The sequence below is a fragment of the Chinchilla lanigera genome, unplaced genomic scaffold (assembly GCF_000276665.1).
Source record: "Chinchilla lanigera isolate Chin_1 unplaced genomic scaffold, ChiLan1.0 scaffold00023, whole genome shotgun sequence".
NCBI lineage: Eukaryota > Metazoa > Chordata > Mammalia > Rodentia > Chinchillidae > Chinchilla > Chinchilla lanigera.
This window is the reverse complement of record NW_004955424.1, coordinates 18,169,885-18,190,678: the sequence shown is the minus strand read 5'-3', so window position 1 is coordinate 18,190,678 and position 20,794 is coordinate 18,169,885. Positions and strand designations below refer to the sequence as shown.

Here is a 20,794-nt window from a genome sequence, read left to right as displayed (position 1 = left end):
GTGCAAAATAACTCCCGCTGCTGCCTGGCCCGCGTTTATTCCCAATTTATTTCAAGAGAGTCCGCTTTGGGGAGAGAGTCTGGAGGGGGAGGGAGAGAAAAAGAATATGGAAAATAAAACCGGCGGTCGGGTGCTGCTGCCTGCGTTTGTGTGTGTGTGTGCTCGGGGTGTGTGATGTTTGTGCCTGTGCGTGCGATTTAATGGAGCGCCTTTCTGCCTCTCCAGTGCGGACAGAGCTCGCTACGCGCACCCACCCCTGCGGAGGAGCCTACTTGCTGCAGCCCAATGCATTGTGTAAGACGCGACCTGTTATGGCCACCACTACTTCCGGGTTCTAGCATTCTGGTCGGAATCCACCTCTCCGCCTGTGCAACACACACTTTACACACGCACGGGGACTGCAAGCGGACAGCATCGATCGTGGCTCCTTTAAGACAAACTCAGACAGACATTTTTTTTAACCCTCCTTCTCTAATCTCCCTCCAGTGCAGCAGTTGCAAAGACGGAGAGAGAGGGAGAGAAAGAGAAAGAGCGAGCGAAGAGAGAAACTGATTAGGAATTAGGACTGATTCAAGGGAAGCGAGCGCTAGGGCTTTGTGCATTTGAATATTAACATTTGAGGTGTTCTGACCAGAAGAAGACAGAGCGGATGATCATTCATTCACCACGTTGACAACCTCGCCTGTGATTGACAGCTGGAGTGGCAGAACGCCATGAGATTTGGTAGTTGGGTCTGAGGGGCGCTCTTTTTTTTTTTTTTTTTTAACTGATTTTTGGGGGAGAGAAGATCTGCTTCTCCCCCCCCTTTTTTTTTCTTTTTGCCCCCGCTGCTGTCTTGGAAACGGAGCGCTTTTATGCTCAGTGACTCGGGCGCTTGGCTTCAGGTCCGGTAGACCGAAGATCTGGGACCAGTAGCTCACACTGCTGGAGACGACGTTAAGGGATTTTTTCGTCGTGCTTTTTTTTTTTTTTTTTTTTTTTTTTTTTTTTCCGGGGGAGTTTGCCTATTTGTTTCTTTTCACACTGGCCTTAAAGAGGATATATTAGAAGTTGACGTAGGAAGGGAGCCAGAGAGGCCGATGGCGCAAAGGGTACGTATTAAAAAAAATTGTGGAACTCAAATGTGAGATTAAATGGAAACGTGGCTGAAAGACACTGTTTAAAAGTTTCCTTTTTTCTTTCTCTCCTTTTGAATAAGGCTTCTAAAGCCGTGGCCTAAAGAAGAGAGGGTTTATTTAATGCATCTGTAGACATATGTATGTTACTTGTAGTTGTTAATTCACATAATCAAGTTTTCTACAGATACATAACCAACAGCTATATAAATAAAAATACAGGCTCGAGCAGTCATCTGTTAAAAAGGACTGCTAGATACAAAATACCATAATTTGAGCATCCAAGGCTCAGAAGTTTAAAGTTATATTTAAACTAAAATAAGCAGCTGGAAACTTCTGATATTTTATTGATTATGGTCATCTTTAATATCATTTGAAGTATTTAGCTTTTTCAAGCAAATAACTGTCATAGTATCCTGTGTGGGTTTTTTTTTTTTTTTTTTGGTTGGAGAAACATTCATCTTTTAAAATTAATATTAGTTTGTATGGATTTCTATGCAAGCCAGTACTTTGCAAGTTTTTTCTTAGATGAGTCCTGTGCTAATTGGATGCTAAGCACACAGTTACTCACTTTTAAAATGCAATACTAATTTCCCCAATATTCCCATTTGAATGGAAATGTAGTGAGAGTAAAGTGAGACAATGACAACCCAACTGAGGTAGTTTCTTAAAGAAAGGGGGGGGGTCTACAAAAAGCCTTCCTTGCATAATTTGTGTCCTGGCCCTCAAAGCCCTGTTTGCAAAAGAAAGTTACTAGGCTGACACATTTCTCTTTACTTCTTTGGTTCAGGCAAATGTCAGCGTTCTTCCAAACTCTTTTCACACCTCTGGCTTTAGGAGATGAAAGTGGCAATTTCTCTTTTCTTTGAAAATCATTTCACTCTAGGCACCTTCAAATCTTGGGAAAAGACCTTGCCTGGAATGAAACAGTTTTAAAAACCTAAGTAGCTAAATGTAGCACAAAAAATAATGACATTATGAAAGTAGTTTTTCTGGAAGGGAAGGATAGGGTGTTATATGTGCATTTGGTTTTGAATTTGCTTTGAAACCTAATGAGTAACATTTGCCTCATTGATATGTGGTCTGGGAGAAAGTTTGTGAGTTTTAAAAGTAAAAATTATTAACTGCTTTAATTATAGATTTTCTTTAACTTGTGGGGGTGGGGGGGTTGCCCAATTCTGAATTCAGCTGTAAGGGAAAGCTGATAAATAAGGGAAAGCTACCCTTATTTGAGTTTCACTTATAAGGGGGTCAGTTTGTTTTGTGTGATTTAGCAGAGTTTGTCTTGGAAAGCAAAGAAAATGCAATGTCTTGCTGGACTGCCCAGCCCCACGCTGGCAGGAAAATAAAATGAGAAGCCTGCCTGAATTCACGTGCTTGGCGGAGCTGTTCCCATCGTAACTTTTTTTTTTTTTTTTAAATTCCCCCTGATGTGAAGGGGCTGTGAAACTAGGCGGGTTTGCTGCACTGTCCTGGCACGTTTTATTATTGTGATTTTCAATTTCCTCCCCCAGAGACATGCACATTTTACCTTCCGCCCTCTGGGAGAATGCTTCGCTTTCTTTCCTCCTTCCTTCCTTCCTTGCCAAAGGATTCTGAATTTCTGAACTACTTGATAGGATACAAGTTAGGGCAAGAAGCTGCATCTGAGTGGAGTTTTACTGAGAACCCTAGAAATGGAGAACCCTGGAAATTTTACTTTAAATTTATTTTAAAAATAGAAATCTCAACTTTAGAAATGCAAGGCCACCGAAATCCGGGTTGAAAGACCCAGCTGGACTGACCTTATGTAAGCTCGGAGCCCTAGCTCTCCCCTATTTGCCCGCCTGGCCTCTGAACCTTCTTTCTCTCCTGTTTGTCATGCAGTACGACGATCTACCCCATTACGGGGGCATGGACGGAGTAGGCATCCCCTCCACGATGTACGGGGACCCGCACGCAGCCAGGTCCATGCAGCCGGTCCACCACCTGAACCACGGGCCTCCTCTGCACTCGCATCAGTACCCGCACACAGCTCATACCAACGCCATGGCCCCCAGCATGGGCTCCTCCGTCAATGACGCTTTAAAGAGAGATAAAGATGCCATTTATGGGTAGGTACAATGGGCAGCAGTTAAAGAGTTGAGATGCGTTGCTTTCCCTATTTCCCGTGCCCTTGGTAACAGGCAAAGTCAGACCTCTCTGGATTGGAGGTCCATAGCTGGTGACTGTTTATTCACAATGCATGGAAAATGTGGGGAGGCGGCCTGCCAGGCCGGCGCTCCCCATCTCCATTCGCGCTCTGGGCTTGCTCAGCGCACCGCTTCGCCCGCTGCGGTGGCAGCCAAGGGGTCCCAGTTCGGGAGAAGTTGTCTAAAGCTTCCGCATCCCCTTTCAGTCTCCGGTTCATCGGATCCCGAGTCCTCCCTGCTCGACTTCGCTCCAGAGCGCTGGGGGTTTCAAAACGCAGGCGCCTTTGTGTTGGAACGAAACTTTTAGTTTAAGGGAAAATCTTTTAAGCCACTGATTGTTCTGACTTGCTAAGTTTACTCAGCAACCGTATGCTGCCTCTGCCACCGCACAATACAGTCAAGGGAGGACAGTGGCAGGTCAGGCAAGGGGGAACATGTTTTGCATTTAGGAGGTTTGACCACTGAAGTCGAGGAGAGGGGCTCACACTGAATTGTTACGGACACTAAGAAACTTCTGGTCGTTTTAGCACTTTGTGTTCAAAAGCGAACCCTGTAGGATTTAGCAAGAAGTAAACGCCGGTGCTCTTCGGCCGGAGGTTTTTGGCCGCTGCTTATACCGTATTCTACCCGGCCATCCGATTTAGATCCTGCACTAGGAAAAAAACCCTTCTGAAAGTCAGTTGTGCCTACTGTGTGCTGATGAATTTTGGGACCCCTTTTTACTTGGCAGCAACTTTTGTTTCTATCTATTCCTTCTTTTTAAGATCATGTAACACTGACCCTTTTTGCTGGGGGAAGAAAAAAAAATCTTTCTGCTTTATTTCCTGGTCCCTTATGCAAGAGCCTGGTTTAAATCCCAGCTTTCCGTCCACAGCGTTAAGTGCAAATGGTTTAGACTCTGGGGCAGAACATTTGGGGAAGCTTTGAAAAGGACCCCAAACTATTAAATTTCTAGCTGAGCTGTGCGAGCTAATAAAAGACTGGAGACACCTCCTTGGGCATTAGAAGCAGCCTTTTTTTTTTTTTTTTTTTTTTTTTTAATGGGCTGAGACAAGCGACATCTAGGCCCTTCACAATACTACTGCTTTGCCACTCCGAAGAGACAAAATGAAAGGCTTGACCACAGGAACATTTGAAGGAACTTTCTTTGGGGGCAGTGGGGGGCATCCGCGAAGGGCGGGGAGGGCTCGGGGAGACCAGGAGGGGCCAAGGGCGGTGGAGTAGGGGTCGGTAGGTGCAGCCCTGTGACAGTGGGTCCTGCAGCCGCCGGGGTCCTCTGCTCAAGTTAGCTGGGCGCCTGACACCGGGATCCTCAGAGCCGTGGGCTCTGCGCGGCCGCCCTGCAGGAGCCGGGACGAGGGAGCTCGCCCACCCTTCGCCCCGCGCCCGCTCGGGCTCCAGGCTCCAGGTCGGGCGAGAGCAGCCGGGACCAGGGTTGGTCGGGGTGGGAAACTTAATTCAAAATGGCTGCTGGAACCGCTGGGGTTTGATTCGTAGCAAATGTTGCCAATTTCTCCGGCCAGAGATGTTGCACCGATCATCAGATACGGTCCACGGGCTCAGGCCTTCGCCTGCGCAGCCCTGGGAGGAAGGGGAGCTGAGCAGTCACCTGGGCGGAGGGGCAGGAAAGGGAGAAAAGTAGATGACAAAATCAGGGAGGGGGTCTCTGCCTCGAGCCCCGGCTGTTTTTCTTGGGCGCCTTTTTTCCCTGACTCGAGACTAACCATTGTGTTGTTTGTGACTGTTGTATTTTCTTGCAGACACCCTCTCTTCCCTCTCTTAGCACTGATTTTTGAGAAATGTGAATTAGCTACTTGTACCCCCCGCGAGCCGGGGGTGGCGGGCGGGGACGTCTGCTCCTCAGAGTCATTCAATGAAGATATAGCCGTGTTCGCCAAACAGGTCAGCAAAAGAAATGTTATTAAAAAAAAAAAAAAAAAGTAAAATAAAAAGGGACTGTTTCCCCCAACACGCGCGCGCGCACACACACACACACACACACACGCACACACACACACACACACACATCCAGCAATCACATTCCCCAAAGTAGTCAGCAGACCGTCCACCCTAAGCCCTGTGTGTTGCTTGCACCCTGAGATGTCCCTCCTCCAGAAGTGTGCTTGCAGAGAACTCCCATCCTTAAACCCACTCCCCCGCCACGAGCTGAGGCCGAGCTCAGTCTATGGAATAAAATCACGCCCTGCACGCCCTGTAGCTGTTTTGGACTGGCGAGCAGAGCAGCGTCCCCAGCAGCATAGTTGGGCAGAAGTAAAGCTGAGCCCAGGGCTGGTTCTCGGCTTGATTCACATCGAAGTGGCTCTGCCTGGGACAGTCGCCCAGTCCCCACCAATGGTTGCATCCCGCTCCTGACAGTGTGATAATGCAGGAAAGTAGGAAGAAGACCAGATTTCAAATATTTTCTCTCTTTTTCTTTCCCCTCCCTCTCCCCTCTCCTTCTCACTTGTGTTTAGATTCGCGCGGAAAAACCTCTATTTTCTTCTAATCCAGAACTGGATAACTTGGTAAGAGTTGACCCTTTTACTCCCCTCCCCCAGCTCTTCCACCCCACCCCGCCCCCAGCCCCTCAGCTTTTCTTCGAGAGAGCCCTGAGGCTTCTAGACTGGTCTTTCCGTAGCTGCGGGTCGGCTGGGCTGCACACGTTTCGGTCCACGGACAAGTGACTGAGAGACAAGATCCCGGGCAAACACATTCATCTCGAGAGGGCCTGGGCGAGCTGGCGCGGGGAAACGCAAGCTTTTGTTTTTTATGACAGCCGGGCTGCGCGGCTCTAATCAGCGCGGGGATTTATCTCCTGGCCTGTCAGCGTCTGTGCTTAAACTTTGCGGACTTCCCAGCCCTCAAAGTCTCAACACCGGGGCAGGGACCGGGCAAGGGGTCCTGAACAACCAGTTTGCCTGAAAGGTGTGCAGAAAGCTGCAGAAAGTTTGCAATGAGCAAAACCACATTTTGGGGTCTATTTGGAAAACCTTCCATTCACTTCTCCCAAGGAAACCTCTGGCCCAGCCCTGTGGCCCTTTGGGGTTGGGGTGGAGCCAGTGGGATTGAGAAAGGGGAGATCTGTGGAGGAGGAGAGTGTTTATGACCCCCACTTAGATGCTTTGTTGTTGTTTTAGCTATATTTTCTCCTTAAGAAATATAAACCTCTAGATGGTACCCAGTCACTGCTATTAAGTTTTAGTGTTATTGCCGTAAATCAAAATAACTCTATTTACTGGGGGAGGAGGGTGGGCTGGAGATGCAAGAGCTGTGATAGCCAGTTTTCTGCAGACTAGGAATGGGGTGCTCATGCTTTTTGTGTCTTTGCAGATGATTCAAGCCATACAAGTATTAAGATTTCATCTGTTGGAATTAGAGAAGGTAATTTCCTTGGCCTCTTTTCCTTGTGCTTCACCCTTACCCCTAAACACAGGAGGGGAGGGTTCAGAGTGGCTGAACTTCAGGCTTCTGAGATATTTGCATAAATGTCTTTCTTTCTGGTAATTAGTGTCAAGGCCAATCTTAGCATCCATTTCTCTTCTCAGTTTAATTACAATTTCAGCCACTAAAACCGGGATCACAAACGCCCCAGCCTTGTATTCATTCTTAATACCTTGCTGGCTTTGTGCAAATAGTTGCAGTGGTGTGCTTCCTAGCTGCTGTGTTTAGAATGCTGTTGGGTTTGCTCTCCAGGTTAAAACCTCTCTGGTCTCTTCTCTTCCTCCTCTTCTTTGAGTAGGAAAAAAAAAGTTTTGTTTAGTTTTAGTGAGTTTCTGGAAGATGGTTTGAGAGAAGTGGCAGGTCACAGAAGAGGTGGAGGGGGAGGAGGGTGGGCCAGGAGACTAGAGGAGGTGGTGGGGAAGGCACATTAAACCTTTCGCAGAGACAAAGCCGGGCTGATAATTGTGGCAATTTCTTGAATCTGTGAATCCTGCATACCCTCCACCTTCACACTCAAGAAAGGGTGCGGGACAATGTGATTTTGCTAGCTGTTCTATAAATCTCAGCAATAAAAACTTAATGCATTGTAATTCAAACTAACATTACATTGCAAGCGTGCTGGGGTTTCTTGTGAATTTCTGCGTGTCAGTGATGCCTGGGATCTGAAAGTGACCACTTCACTTACACCTTAATATTTTCAGTCCTTCTTTTCTTTTGGAAAAAAAAATCAATTTCATAAGCTTTTGTGGCTGTAGGTTTTTAATAATATGGGTACTGGCAAATTGATTTCCTTTTGTTTTTTTTTTAAAGGATCCTAAAATATTCTCCTTATGGATAGAAACCCTAATTATTACAAATGTTTCCGGGATTGGGTTGTCAGGCATATATCCCGTGTCACCATAGCACAGGTCCTTTGGAGATTATATATATGTATATATATATTCACTGTTTTCCTTAGACACTTTGGAAAAGGATTTATGATAAAGTAACTGGATGAAATTAAATAGTTTACCTTAAATGTCACCCCCACAGGTCACCTCTCTAATGGCCACAGCCCCAGGAGCAGATGAATTTAACACGGGTGTTGAATATGTTGTAGCCTGTGAATCATCTTGTCACTGTCAATTTTCTGGGATATCTCTATTTTGCAAGAAAAGAAAGTTATTCCTAATTCTGGATGCGTCTGGGGGTCTCTGGAGGACAATTGCCCTGTGTTTCCCCTATTTGGAAGTTTGGATCTCACAAGGGGGGTGGATTGCACTTGTCAATGTCATTTATGTACTCCTGATTATATTTCCATTTTTTATTTCTGTCATAATGTAGGTACACGAATTATGTGACAATTTCTGCCACCGGTATATTAGCTGTTTGAAAGGGAAAATGCCTATCGATTTGGTGATAGACGATAGAGAAGGAGGATCAAAATCAGACAGTGAAGATATAACAAGATCAGCAAATCTAACTGACCAGGTACGCATTTTTCAATTTCAATGTCTCTGGCACCACAAAAAAAAAAAAAAAATCTGTATGCATATTGCTTGCTGGGTCACTATCACCTCCTTTTATTATTTGCATATGATTAAGTCTCTTTTAGATACATTTCCATCGAAATGAAAATTTTTGAATAATGTGGCTATTATTGCTTCATTAAGGCTGGCTCTGGGGTTCAACCTGGAGAGATGAGCTTGTAAAAGCTTTGCCTGCAAACTTGACCTGTTTCTTGTCGCTTTTAATTTTTGTCTTTATTTTATTTACCCTCTATAATAATGGGAGTGTTAACTGCCGGTGACCGCCAGTGATTGTACGGCTTTGTTCAGGAGCGTTTTCCCTCCTTCTCTCTTGAAGAAAAGAAATGTGTAGGGTCTGCTTATTTCTTATTTTCTTAGGAATAAATCCAAGATAGGTGGTCTCAGAGAGACAGTGAGGGTTTGAAATCTAGCAAATGCTGGCTATTTTCTCCCTGTCTGTACGGTTCATTAGCCTGTCTTGTCAGCTTTCCCCGGCCGAACGCTTCTAGACCTCACTGAACATTGCTTTGTGCAGTGTTCGCTGCAAGCTCGCCCATTTTATTGTACTTACTAGAAAAAATAGGACCAGACCAAGGTTAGAAAAACAGATAAATATGGACTTCTCTCCTGCTCCTTTCCACTCATCCTGCAGCCGGTACGTGCTCTGGGCCCTCTGCGTTGGCAGCCTTTTGAAGTGTTAGCGTGGGGGACACCCTGGGTGTGGAGGCTGGGGCCCCCAGCGCCGCCTTTGCTCTGTATTTCGACCCTTTGCTTGCTGTGCCCCCTCCTCTGACGTCCACACTCCAGGCCCGTCTGCTGCGTTGCTAAGTGGGGAAGACTTTTATCTGGAGCTGCTTGGGGAGGGGGGTGCTGCTCTCCCGCTGTCACCCTGACACCACCATTTGCTCCTAGTTCCTCTGCGCCTCTTGCACTGTCTCTAGATTGGTCCAAATGAGTTACACAAATACGATGAAAGTGGAAATGTGAGGAGTGAGTGAGATGAAACAGGGCCCAGGACAGCTCTGCTGTGAATTTTTACAAGGAGCTTAGAGATTTGGGTAGCTGCCTCCTCTACCTGCCTCTCCATATAAGTGAAGGCCCCAGCTCGTTCTCTCTTGGACTTGGCACCTGAGCCCCTCCCTGCCTGAGGGAAGTGATCAGCCTGCCTTTGTTAAGCCAAAGGCCAGCAACAGTTTTCTTTTGCAAGCTCTGTGGGCTGCCAGTGCCTTGGGTAGCGTGAGCCCCGTTTGGTCCTCCTCGTCATTTTAAGGTGTCTTCTTTCAACATCATGCCCTTAAAATAAATGCCAGGCTGGACCCAGGCTGAATTCCCCCTTGTCCACGAGGAAGGAGGCAGAGCTTAAAAGCACTAGCTGGGTCCTCACCGCTGTTTGGCGAGTGGGAAACTTTTGGCAGTGTAGACGCTGCACTGAATGGGCAGTTTGTGCAGTCCCGGAGCAGCTGGGCCGAGGTGGGAAAACTGAGGGGCTCTCTGCCCTGGCCCTGCCGGTTGTCCGGCTTCCCCAGCCTTGCTGTTGACCAGCCCTCTGGAGCTGTGATATGCAGGTTCCGCAAAGGAACCCTTGGATAGCTGCTGTTGAATAAAAATTGTAATCCAACAAGCCTAACTAGAAAATGGGATTCTAAAAGCTCCGGAGTGCTGGGTACATAAAGCTATTTGAGCAAATTACAAGAATCGCTTAGGGGCATGAATGAAATCAACACTTTAATTGCCTCCAAAATGAAGATTTATACCCCATTTTCTCGACGAATCATTATTTTATTAAAGTCCCAAAGTTATGAGATTTATTGGGGGGGTATGCAAAATTGATGCAAACTCATTGAGTTCTCCTTCCTTGTGTAAACTTTCGTTATCCAGTCACCTTAATTTGCGATACGCAAATGGTGTGCGATTGTATTGGGTAAAAATCCTCATTTCATTCTCTTCAGCCTCTGAGAGTCATACATCCGTCCCACCGTGTAAGAGTCGGCTTCTTAGCTTTGGCTGGGCTTGCGGTGCTGTTGGCCTGTGCGCGTGGGCGCGCTCCTATGACCCCTCGGGGTCACCGAGGCCTCAGTTGGTAGGACAATATCAAAACCAAGTTTATTTTTTCTGTTTTCCTATTCTTAGAAGTCAGGAGCTAGTGGGTCTGGACTGGATTTGGACAGGGGAACGCAGAGTGCGGGGCTCCCTCGTTCCTGCGCCTCGCTCACACGCGGGTGAGCTCCCCACCTTTGGAGAGGTGGTCGGAGAGAGCAGGGTCGAGGCACCAGGCCTGCTGGAGCCTGGGGCGGGTCTGCAGGGGTGTTGGAACCCTGGAGCGGGCCGGGGCCAGGCCAATAGACAGCCTCTCCACCTGTCTGCGAAGGCGGCCCAGCCAGTTTGAACCTGGCAGAGTGCGGCCCTGGACTGGGTGCGTCTGCTGTGGCGTGAACGCCCGGCCTCCTGAGCACATTAACCCCTGTCTCTAGGGGCCACTGGCGGCGAGGTTTATTTTATTTTACTTTTTGTCCTCGGAAGGCACAAAGGCTGCCACCTGCGCCCGGATGTGGGCTCGAAGGCTTGGATGCCAGTCGGTTTCCCGGAGGGCTAACCCAGCGGAAATCCACTGGGCCGGGTAGTGTTGTTGGTTTGGGTGTTTTGTATGTGTGTGCATCACATTACGACACCACTAGAAACTGTAATCTTGTTCTTCCTCACGCCTCGGTCCCTTTCTGTGACTCCCCACCCTCCAGGTTTGGGGGCGGCCAGAAGGTCCCAGGGTACGAGAGCCACCTTGGGCGGTCGCGGGCCTCCGGGGCGCCCTCTCCCGTCCGCTGCGCTCCAGGCTCCGCACTCTCTCGACGGCCAGGTGCGGGAGGCTGGCGCCGGGACTCGCGTACCTCGGGGTGCCTGCGGGGCTGCGCTGGACCCTAGAGTGGCCCGAGAGTGTGCCCACCACGGTACAGGGCGTCGAGCAAAAGGTCTGGTCTGCTTCGCAGCCGGCAAGAATGCGGGTCCGAGGGGGAGGCTGGGCGAGTGACTGGGGGGCCGACAGGGGAAATGAGGGCGCCGAGGGGGTGTACGCAAAGAAAGTAGACCCTGGCCACCCGGATGCTAGACGGAAGGCGGTCTTCCAGGACTCAGGCCGAACCATTACCTTGCTTCCCACGGCTGGTGCTTCCCACTCCTTATATCTGAGCATTTTCAACTCAGAGAGGCGGTAGGGAGAGAGTGGGGAGGGGAACAAATTGTGGAGAGGGTCTGGGGACCTCAAGGAAGGAAGGTCGCCTCCTGGGGCGGCCAAGCTGTCCGTAGCAGAGATAAACTAGGCCTGGATTTGATCGGGCATCAGCAGCGGCCCTGATCCTGCCCACAAGGAGAGGGAAGCAGAGAAACGGTCCCTTTGGATTACAGTGTTTCTTTCTGGTTTTTGTTTGTTTGTTTGTTTTTGTTTTTGTTTTTTTTTTAATTCAGCAACCACTCTGGGTGGTGTGTGGGGTCCTCCTCTGAATCTGCATTTACCAGCTCCGGGGAGAGCTGACGGCTGTGCAGCGGTGCCCGCCCTGTTGCATGCTAATCCAGATTTGTGTCTGATGTCTGAGGAGGGGTAACAGGGCTCAGAGATGAGGCGAAAGTCAGGCTCGCCAGGCAGGTCAAATGCCAAGTGCTGGTAGGTTCCTGGGGGTGGGGTAAGGAAGGGTAAGGGAGGCCAGGGGACAGCCTCTAGGCCTCTGGGTTGTGCCGGCTTGGGACATCTGGGTCAGGCTTTGGATCTGTACACTTTGGTTCCTAAGTGGGCCTGGGAACTTTGGTGGTGATTATTTTATTTCAGAAGTTCACAATGTTTTTTCTAAAGCATACTTTGGATTACAATCCTTAAAACTGAAGTAGGACTTGACTAAAAAAATAAAGCAAAACAAAACACCAGTCCGGCTCTCTCTCTCTAAAATGGTACAGGGTACATCCTCGAGGACACTTAGGTCCCCCCTGCCCCCAGGTGTCAGGTGAGGGACTGCTGCGGGAGCTTAAGGAACAACTAATGTCCTTCATGGATTGAATCTGCTGGATTAGTGAAAAAGCAAAAAAAAAAAAAAAAAAAAAAAAAAAAAGATAGGACAGTGGATATTTACTAATATTAGAAATACCTGCCGTTCATTTTCATTCGATAAAAAAATAACAACACAAAAAGCAGGAAGCAGGAAAATCTTCCCTTTGTCAGGTAGTTCCCTTCCACATGCTTACATTTGGATACATCTTATTTAAATTGTAAATGCTTCAGAGGGTCCCACTTAATGACTCAATCCTGGAACTGCTCAGTCCTGGAACCTCTCTGCTGTGCAGCCTGTTCTTATTTTGCCTAGCGAGTGCTGGGTCTCTGCGTCATCTAACTCCACTTCTGATTGTTGCTGTGAGTCATGTGGTGTATTCCTTATTCTTTTTTTTTTTTTTTTTTTTGAAATATGTCAAAGGGAAATTATGGCAAGATTCTCTTTAATGATTAAATAATAAGGTGTTGACTGCTTGTCACTACACTAGGTAATTGTGATGTTCATTCTAGACCCTTTGTGGCTTAGTATCCCTTGAATTAAAAGTTACTTGTATACCAGGTATGTTTTTAGTGTTACTTTCTGGTTGGCTTTTGGTGTATATGTGCGAATTTCAGAGTAAGGATGTATTGATTCTTAATTGGGGCCCTTAAAACATTTTTTTTTTAAAGAATAAGAAAAAAATACAGAGTCTACGCAGATAGTTGAGATCAGTTACTGTATATTGTTAAGTGTCACCAGCACTAAATGCTAAAACTACAAATATTCTTTGCATAGTTCCCCTTCTTCACTCCACCTCTTTTTTTCTTCTCTTCCTTCTTCTCTTTCCCCTTCTCCTTCTCTCTCAATGGAAGTCCCTAGTGCAAGTTTCATGGTTAATGGAAGCAGTGATACTAATGCTACTTTGTACAAAGTAAAGCCCCATAACAGTAACTATTGTTCAGTGATTTAACCAGCTCTGTGGCAATAGGTCACTCAAATAGCAATTCTTCTCTCGCCAGAATGACCCCATTGCTCATCATTCAGAAGTACGTAGAGTGGTCCTGTGTACTGTAACTGGGGTTGCTAACTTAGAGAACTGTATTAGAAAATATAGAGAAGGTTAAATAGTAAAGCAAGAAGAGAAGGAGGAGGAAGGAAAAAAAAGGATTAAAATGTGGGTCCTATTTAAAAAAAAAAAAACAACTGATATATCATCCTATAATTGTCCAACTTAAAAATAAACAAATTTTAAATCATTATATTGTCAAACACTCATATGTTTAAATTTTAAAATGTTTGTCGTGGTCCGAAAGATTTAAAACACAGCTGTTGCTGAGTGATGGAAGGAAGATTATGCACTAAGACTCCATACTCTCAAAACTCAAAGACTATTTGCAGTCCCACAGTAGAAACATGTTTATTAGGGCCAAGCAGAGAGGTTAAAGTATTAGCATAGAGCTGTGGTAAAGCTAGCTTACCTTCCCTTGTAGGGCAGAGTTGGAGATACTGTGAAGCATGGATAACAAATAATATTCAGACACTTGTCATGAATGAAAATATTGTCACCATGAATTCAAATGAAGTATTTTCATATTGGTAATGTTACGTTTTCCCTACCAACAACAGCTTTTCTTATGAAATGTAAATATGTCCAACAAATGTGAAATTCTACAGTTATTTATGTGTATTTATTTTCTGGTGCTGATGATCCAGCCCAGGGTCTTGTGCATGGAAGGCAAGCTACCTAACACTGAGCTGCATCTTCAGCCCTAAAAGTTTTAATAAGTGACGATGTAATCACCAAACAGAACCTAAGTATGTATACAGAAACTTTTAAAGAAAAGTTGGCATACAGCCATAATCCTATAGGGCCTAGCAGGAAAATGATCAAAAAATGAACATGAAATAAGACTTCCTGTAAGGACTATAATTCAACATTATTTGACTCCACTGTCAGAAAAAATAGTTGAAGGATAGTAAACTGATATGGTTCTCAGTCATTTTTGTTACACAGTCTTAAATATTCACAACTGTAGCATTTTACATGGCCTGTTTTTAGATTATGATATCTGTCATATTTGTATCAAAGCAGTACTTGCATTTACGTTATAATTGAAACAAAAACTTTTGCTATTTCTCCTGAGCACAAATTAATATTTTAAAAATTAAATCAAATGATGGGAAAGTGTTCTTTTATAAGTAAATAAAAATAGAATGCATGTGAAACAGCTTATCTGACAGCTTAAAAATTTACAAAATCCCAAGTAAAAGAACACTGCTATAAATCATATGGTACTCGCCGTTCTTACTCAGCAGGAAACACTGGGATATAATACCTGTTTTAAAAGTTAGGGTCTTGGGATGTTGCTCAGTGGAACAGCACTTGCATATCACGTGTGAGGCCCTGGTTGGAATCCTACCACCAAAAGCAATAAAATAAAATACATAGCATACAATTAGTCTCCAAACTTAACTTTTAATAATAATTCCAGAACTCAACTTTTGGGATCCAGTAAAACTTTGTATGCTCTACTATCTTTAATATTTGTGAATGAACCTTGTGTATATAAAATCATTTTGGGAAAATTCTAGCAGATGGGTACGTGGTTCTAGTATAAAAGATAAAAAAATGTATTTATTGTATCCGTAATTGAAGATGCCATAATTTCCAAGTTACAGAATTTAGGAAAGATTTTTGGAGTCTTAGACTGTCCAGGAAATACACCTATATTGGACAATTGCTGAATTCCCCACATTTACACATTTGTTATTTTAATAAATAGTACAAAGGCTGTCATATGAAATAAGTGAGAATATATTCATTTAAATATTTGTTACTAGAATCCAATTTTAATCAGTTTAATACATTCAAGTGCACAGAATTAAAGCAGTTGCCAGCACTTTCCCAGACTCCCTTCAAACACTCTTTTGCCGAGTTGGGTTTCTTAATCTAGAAAATATGTTCTTGTTAAAGGGAATTCAAGAGTGCAAATCTTTTGAAATTATTATTATTATTTTTTTGTCTGTTTGAGACAGGGTCTTGCTATGCAGTTCAGGCTGGCCTTGAGCTCACTTTGTATAGCCCAGGCTGATCTCGAACTCACAATGATCCTCCTGCCTCAGCCTCCCAAGTGCTGGGATTACAGGCGTTTGCCACCACGCCTGGCTTGAAATTATTCTGTAGCTTGACTTTCTTGTTCAGAATTCCTAAAATTGACTAAAACATGCCATAAAGAGTTTATTCTGTAGTGAAGATAAACATATATAGATATATGTATATATATATGGAACTATACACCTGTTGTTTATTAATGTCATAAGTAGATATAGTCAAATATGAATTATAGGCAGAATTATGTCACTAACCCTCCTTAAAATATATGTACCACTACATGTCACTAAATTAATGAAGTATAAATAAGTTGGGAAAATAAAGTTTATACTTCTTATAATTCTCAAAAATACCTTTCAACAATTAATTCTTCCTTTGACATTTAATAACTCCACTTACAATTAATACAATTTATATGCATGAGGTAGAGACCCTTGAACGTGCAGTGTAAGGGTTCTTCAAAATATTTAAATGAAATCATATTGTAAGGAAAGGAGATGCTATCACAATGAATAAATTTACTAAGTAAAACTTTTAAAATGACCACAACCTTTTATCAGGTTAATAAGTTTAAGCAACATTTTATAGTTGTGCTATTTTTTTCATTTTGACATGATACAAAGTCTTAAATTTTATAATAAATTTAAACAAGTGATTCTCCTTTGAAAGATAGCAAATACAGTATATATTTTCAGTGGCATTAGAATTATCCTAATATCAACATAGGACAACATTAAAACATCAATACCTGACAATATAAACTAACAGAATTAATTGTTGCTGAAGAATCCCCATTTGTATACATTTTTCTTACACTCTACAACATAGTAACGTATTTATTATTTCTCATGTGTAAATATCTGGGTTATTCATCATTACCTAGAGAGGCAGATCTATGGTCCTTTCTTTTCTTGATCACTTTTTTTTATTCTTCACTGTTTTGTAAACCTATGCCTGAGATTTGAACTTTAGCTACTTGGGTAGGTCTCACTTGTGGGTTGTTACCCATATGTGGGCTTATTTTCCTGAGGAGATGTTGTTACTTTAGAACCAATGAATAAAGACCAAAGTCATCAAATATTCCCAACCTGTACTTTATAACGAGGTGAAAAATTGAGAACTGTTATTCTTATTTGCCTTCCCTGGGGCTGTGAACACTTGATACACATATCAGCACCTTTGTGTTTCCTCCTAACGCCTGTTTGCTTTCAGCGACTGTATTCTTAACTGATAGTTCCTATTTGGTCCCAGTTCTCCATGATTTGCATTTTACTCTGAATTTGCATTCACATTATGCCCCATAGAAACTCCTCAAAGTGAAATATGTTTATGACTTGTGTGAAACTCTGAAAATGAACTTTGTAATGAAACCGACAAAGCGACAGTGAAGGGAGCATTTTGGTGTAAACCTAGAATTTTTAAATGTCATTTTAACTTGCAAAAGGTTTATTTCTCTTCTTTCACAAATATTAGAAACTTAAAGGTTTCTTTGAAAATAAAACTCCTAACATCCTCAATAACTATTTGGATGTGTCCTCTAACAGTAACTTAATTTGATAGACAGACTATAATTAACTGGGACCTACAGTGCTTTATGTTATGCAGAGATCATCCCTTAGTGATTTGAAAACTTAATTTCAAACTAAATAGTGTGCAATGTGTGAGATTCTAAGACACGCTCACACTATTTACATAAAATGAAGTGTTTGCCTTCAGGGTTTTAAAAGGCAGATACCTCTGGAGATGGGCTAATAATTTTTACAGTCTAATGTCTTAGCTGACTAATTAGAGAAAGTGAGCTCTTTTGGATTAAAAAAAAAATGCATAGATTTTCTTTCTATTTACTGCAAAGTTAAAGTTATGCTTTCCTGAAGAAAAAACCCCATGTATTTCATTGGACAAAAATGTATATAAGACCTTTTAAATCTAGTCACTTCATTAATCATAAAACCAGCAATGTAGAGAGAAAATTAAAAACAGCAAATAGGTATGATGCTATTAGCTACGATGCTATAATCAGAAAAAAAGTTCAGCCATAGAATGAAACTGGGCATTTTGACTTTAGTTGGAACATTTATCTGAAAGTTAGTATCAGGTCTGGAGTAGTCCTAAATCCTCAATGAAGAATATTTTAGTGTAAAAATTTTTGAGATGCTATCTATTGACATGATGTTTATTTGAAATTGTTCTTTCGTTAGAGACCGAGCCTCACAAGTAGCTACCTTGCCCTACACTCTTGAACAGTTCAGATAAGTGTATTATTTATTTACATTCTATTGTATACATTATTTATGGGGACTATGCCACAACCTTTCCAAGCATATGGAATTTTTCTTCATGAAATAGGGGTGGCATCCATGCCAAAAGTGGCATAGTGCTAAGTAGCTAGATAAGGGTTACTCTCAGTGTATAGGTAACTATTGTCTCTCATACGGCCTTTGCACGTTTATTCTTCGTAGCTCCAGATGCAAATATACGTTGCCATTTTCATTCAAATGTCATAGATTTGTTCCTGTAGGTTCGAGCTAAGAGACTCAGTCACATTACATTTTGAACTGACCTTAGTGATGAATTAATATGTCCAAGAAAAAGGAAGATATTGAGTAACAGGATCATTTAACTCTTCCCATTTCTTCAGTAAGTTTTCTCTGTCTCTATACTATTCTCTATAATATTCTGAGGAATATTACTCATGAAAGTTTTAGCACGTGTATCTGATGGCTTGACCTGTCTTTTTACCACAGTTTGGAGACTTACAGCTGTGTTCAGAATGACCAGGAAAACTATGAGACTCATGGCGTCCCGTGCTTCCTGGTACAAAATAATAGAGATATATAGACTGTTCTTGCTCTGTGTTTATCAAGTGTATTGTTGGGGTTCAATTTTTTATTTTTGTAATTATTCAAAACCAGTAACAATCTCTATTTGAGAGGGTATAAACATTTGTTATTCGAGAATTTGAAAGTTGTAGCAATTCAATTTTGTTTCCCAAATTGCCCTGCCATTTCAATTAGGTGCATTGTTCTTCAGTCTACTGTTGCGACATTCTGAAGGTTTGCTTTCCACCCTAATAGTGAGTTGTGTGAGTGTTTAATATTTATTGAGGGTATGTACAGAGCATAGCAGTATAAAAAGAGTAGAATAAAACATTGACAAATGAATTGTGAGGCTTTTCTTCACTTGTAGTAAACTGTTAATACTTACAATAATCCATAACTGTTAAAACAATATAAATAACCTCCAGTATAATAGCCTCAGTTTATGGTTGAAGAATAGCTTTCTGATGAATTTGAACGCCTTAGAAAGTGAGCAGTGTAACTCAGCCTCATACTTCTGAAATTCACTGTTGCTTTGGTCGGTCTCCCAGTTTAGTGCTTTGGAATATAAAGAGCTTGTCTGGTCTATGAACCGGAAACTCAAATTAAATTTCAGGATGCTTTGAGAAGGGTGTGTCCAGTGATTTTAGCTGAGATAAATAATAAAAGGAGGACATCTTCTCACCAGCTCCAGATTTAGCAGAGAGTTAAACATTCAGAAACCTTTGAGGAATGACCAACACTAAAAAAAAAAACAAACAAAAAAACAAAAAAAACAAAAAAAAGATGGAAAATATAAAAAAAAGAAGTGCTTCTAAAAATTAGAAAACACTCTATTGCTAATTATTAGTGGATATCAATGGTAAATGTAAATTTCTGTGATTCTCATATCCAAAATGTAGTGCCTTAAGATAATACAGTAAAACAAGAGTATATCTTGACACTAATTTTTTCTTTCGCACGTCAAACTTGTGGATTTGGGGGTTTGAGAATTTAGAAGTAGAACATTTCAGAAACACTTGAGTAAAAACAAGTGTGCTGATTGTAATGTTTAGTTATACAGTCTTCAGGCAGGCAGTGCCCCAGGAAGTGCCATCTGGAGTGGGAGCACTGATGTTTGAATTTAGAATTTGCTGTGAGAGGGTTAGTCACTTCACTTTGATGAGTCTGTTTCATGATCTGTAAAATAGGGGTAGTAGTATGTGTGGTGGCACATGCCTGTCATCCCAGCTTTTGTGAAGCTGAGGCAGGAGGATCACCATGAGTTTGAGGCCATCCTGGGCTGCATAGTGAGTTCAAGGCCAATCTAAACTACATAGTAAGGCCTTGCCTCAAAAAGGGGAGGCAAAAGACCAGGGATATATCTCAGTAGCACAAGCACCTGCCTGGCAAGTGCAAGGTCCTGAGTTTGATTCCCAGTACCAAAAAGGGGGGGTAATAATAGTGTGTCTTTCAGTGAGTTAGTGCAAGAAGGAAGTAAGGATACACTAGAAGCAGGTAGGCCCCAGTGAACACTACATTAAATAACATTGTATGTTATCACTTGTACTCTGCCTGTCCTTCAACAAGATGAATGGGTGACTTTTTTTTTTTTTTTTTTTGGTACCGGGAATTGAACTCAGGACCTTGCGCTTACCAGGCAGGTGCTTGTGCCGCTGAGCTATATCCCCAGCTGACAAGAAGATGAATTGGATTTGGGAAGGAAGAATTGAATACTGGTTGGTGGAGGTGTTCTATAGGATGTCCTACAACTATAGAATTTTGAGTAAATACCATAAACCTTATTATAGGGGTCACTTACTAATCTGAATTTTTCATATTATGAAGGAGACTGGAGATACTTTTGCAACATAACACAGTGAGCACTGTGGCAGAATTCATATGACTGTCATGTGCAGACTTTTTGCTAAGTACTCCCCTCCCCTTCTGAGTGGCTAGTTGATTACACGGTCTTATTATCTACTTGTGCTATGTATTATTTTTATGCATTATTAGGTGTGATTTTTGCTAGATTGCCTGCCTAGAAAGTTTGTGGTTTGAAGTTGTTATATATGAAACTTTTTATTTTATCTACATTTGTTTGCAAAACAAGTAATGATACTAAGTTACAAATATAAAATAAAACACTGACAAACAATCTTAAGGAAGGGATTTTTATGACCAGGGATACTGGTGTATAACTTACTGATCCTTCTCTAATAAATAGAAATAGTAGCAAACAACACAAAATTCAGCAAGAAGCACCCAACAAATAAAGAGTATGGTTTGATATTTAGATATAAATGTTTGGAAATACAGTGGTACAGCTGGATTAGGTTTTGTTTGTTTCAATAAAGCACTTAACTCTCAGCTACAGTGCTTAGGTATGGTTTCAGGAATAGAGCAGATAGCATTGTTAAAATCATTAGGTATAGGAGTTGGTTTTATTAATAATGTGATTCATAACACGATGACACAGAAAGGGAAAAATTATTGTGACATTTGACACAAAATGTCTTTATGTTGCCCAGGTTGGTTTTGGACTCCTACCTCAGTCTCTCAAGTGGCTGGGACTACAGATGCAGTCTACCACACCCAGCTCCTAAAATGGAAGATTATTGAAATATAAGTAGTTTTACTGA

General features: G+C 42.7%; 1 protein-coding gene across 2 annotated transcripts in view; it reads left to right on the top strand.

Annotated features, from left to right (window-relative positions):
- The first annotated feature begins 253 nt into the window (after window positions 1-253).
- The window catches only part of Meis1 (Meis homeobox 1), a 129,927-nt gene continuing 109,386 nt past the window's right edge, over window positions 254-20,794 (top strand). Inside the window, exons 1-6 of one of the 2 annotated variants that reach the window (XM_005385686.2) lie at window positions 254-1,091; window positions 2,982-3,208; window positions 5,047-5,188; window positions 5,761-5,811; window positions 6,617-6,667; window positions 8,051-8,197. In XM_005385686.2, coding sequence (XP_005385743.1) covers window positions 1,080-1,091; window positions 2,982-3,208; window positions 5,047-5,188; window positions 5,761-5,811; window positions 6,617-6,667; window positions 8,051-8,197 — 630 coding nt within the window. In that variant the 5' untranslated portion in view covers window positions 254-1,079. The remainder of the gene's footprint in view (window positions 1,092-2,981; window positions 3,209-5,046; window positions 5,189-5,760; window positions 5,812-6,616; window positions 6,668-8,050; window positions 8,198-20,794) is intronic. The other variant, XM_005385683.2, reaches the window with a different exon arrangement.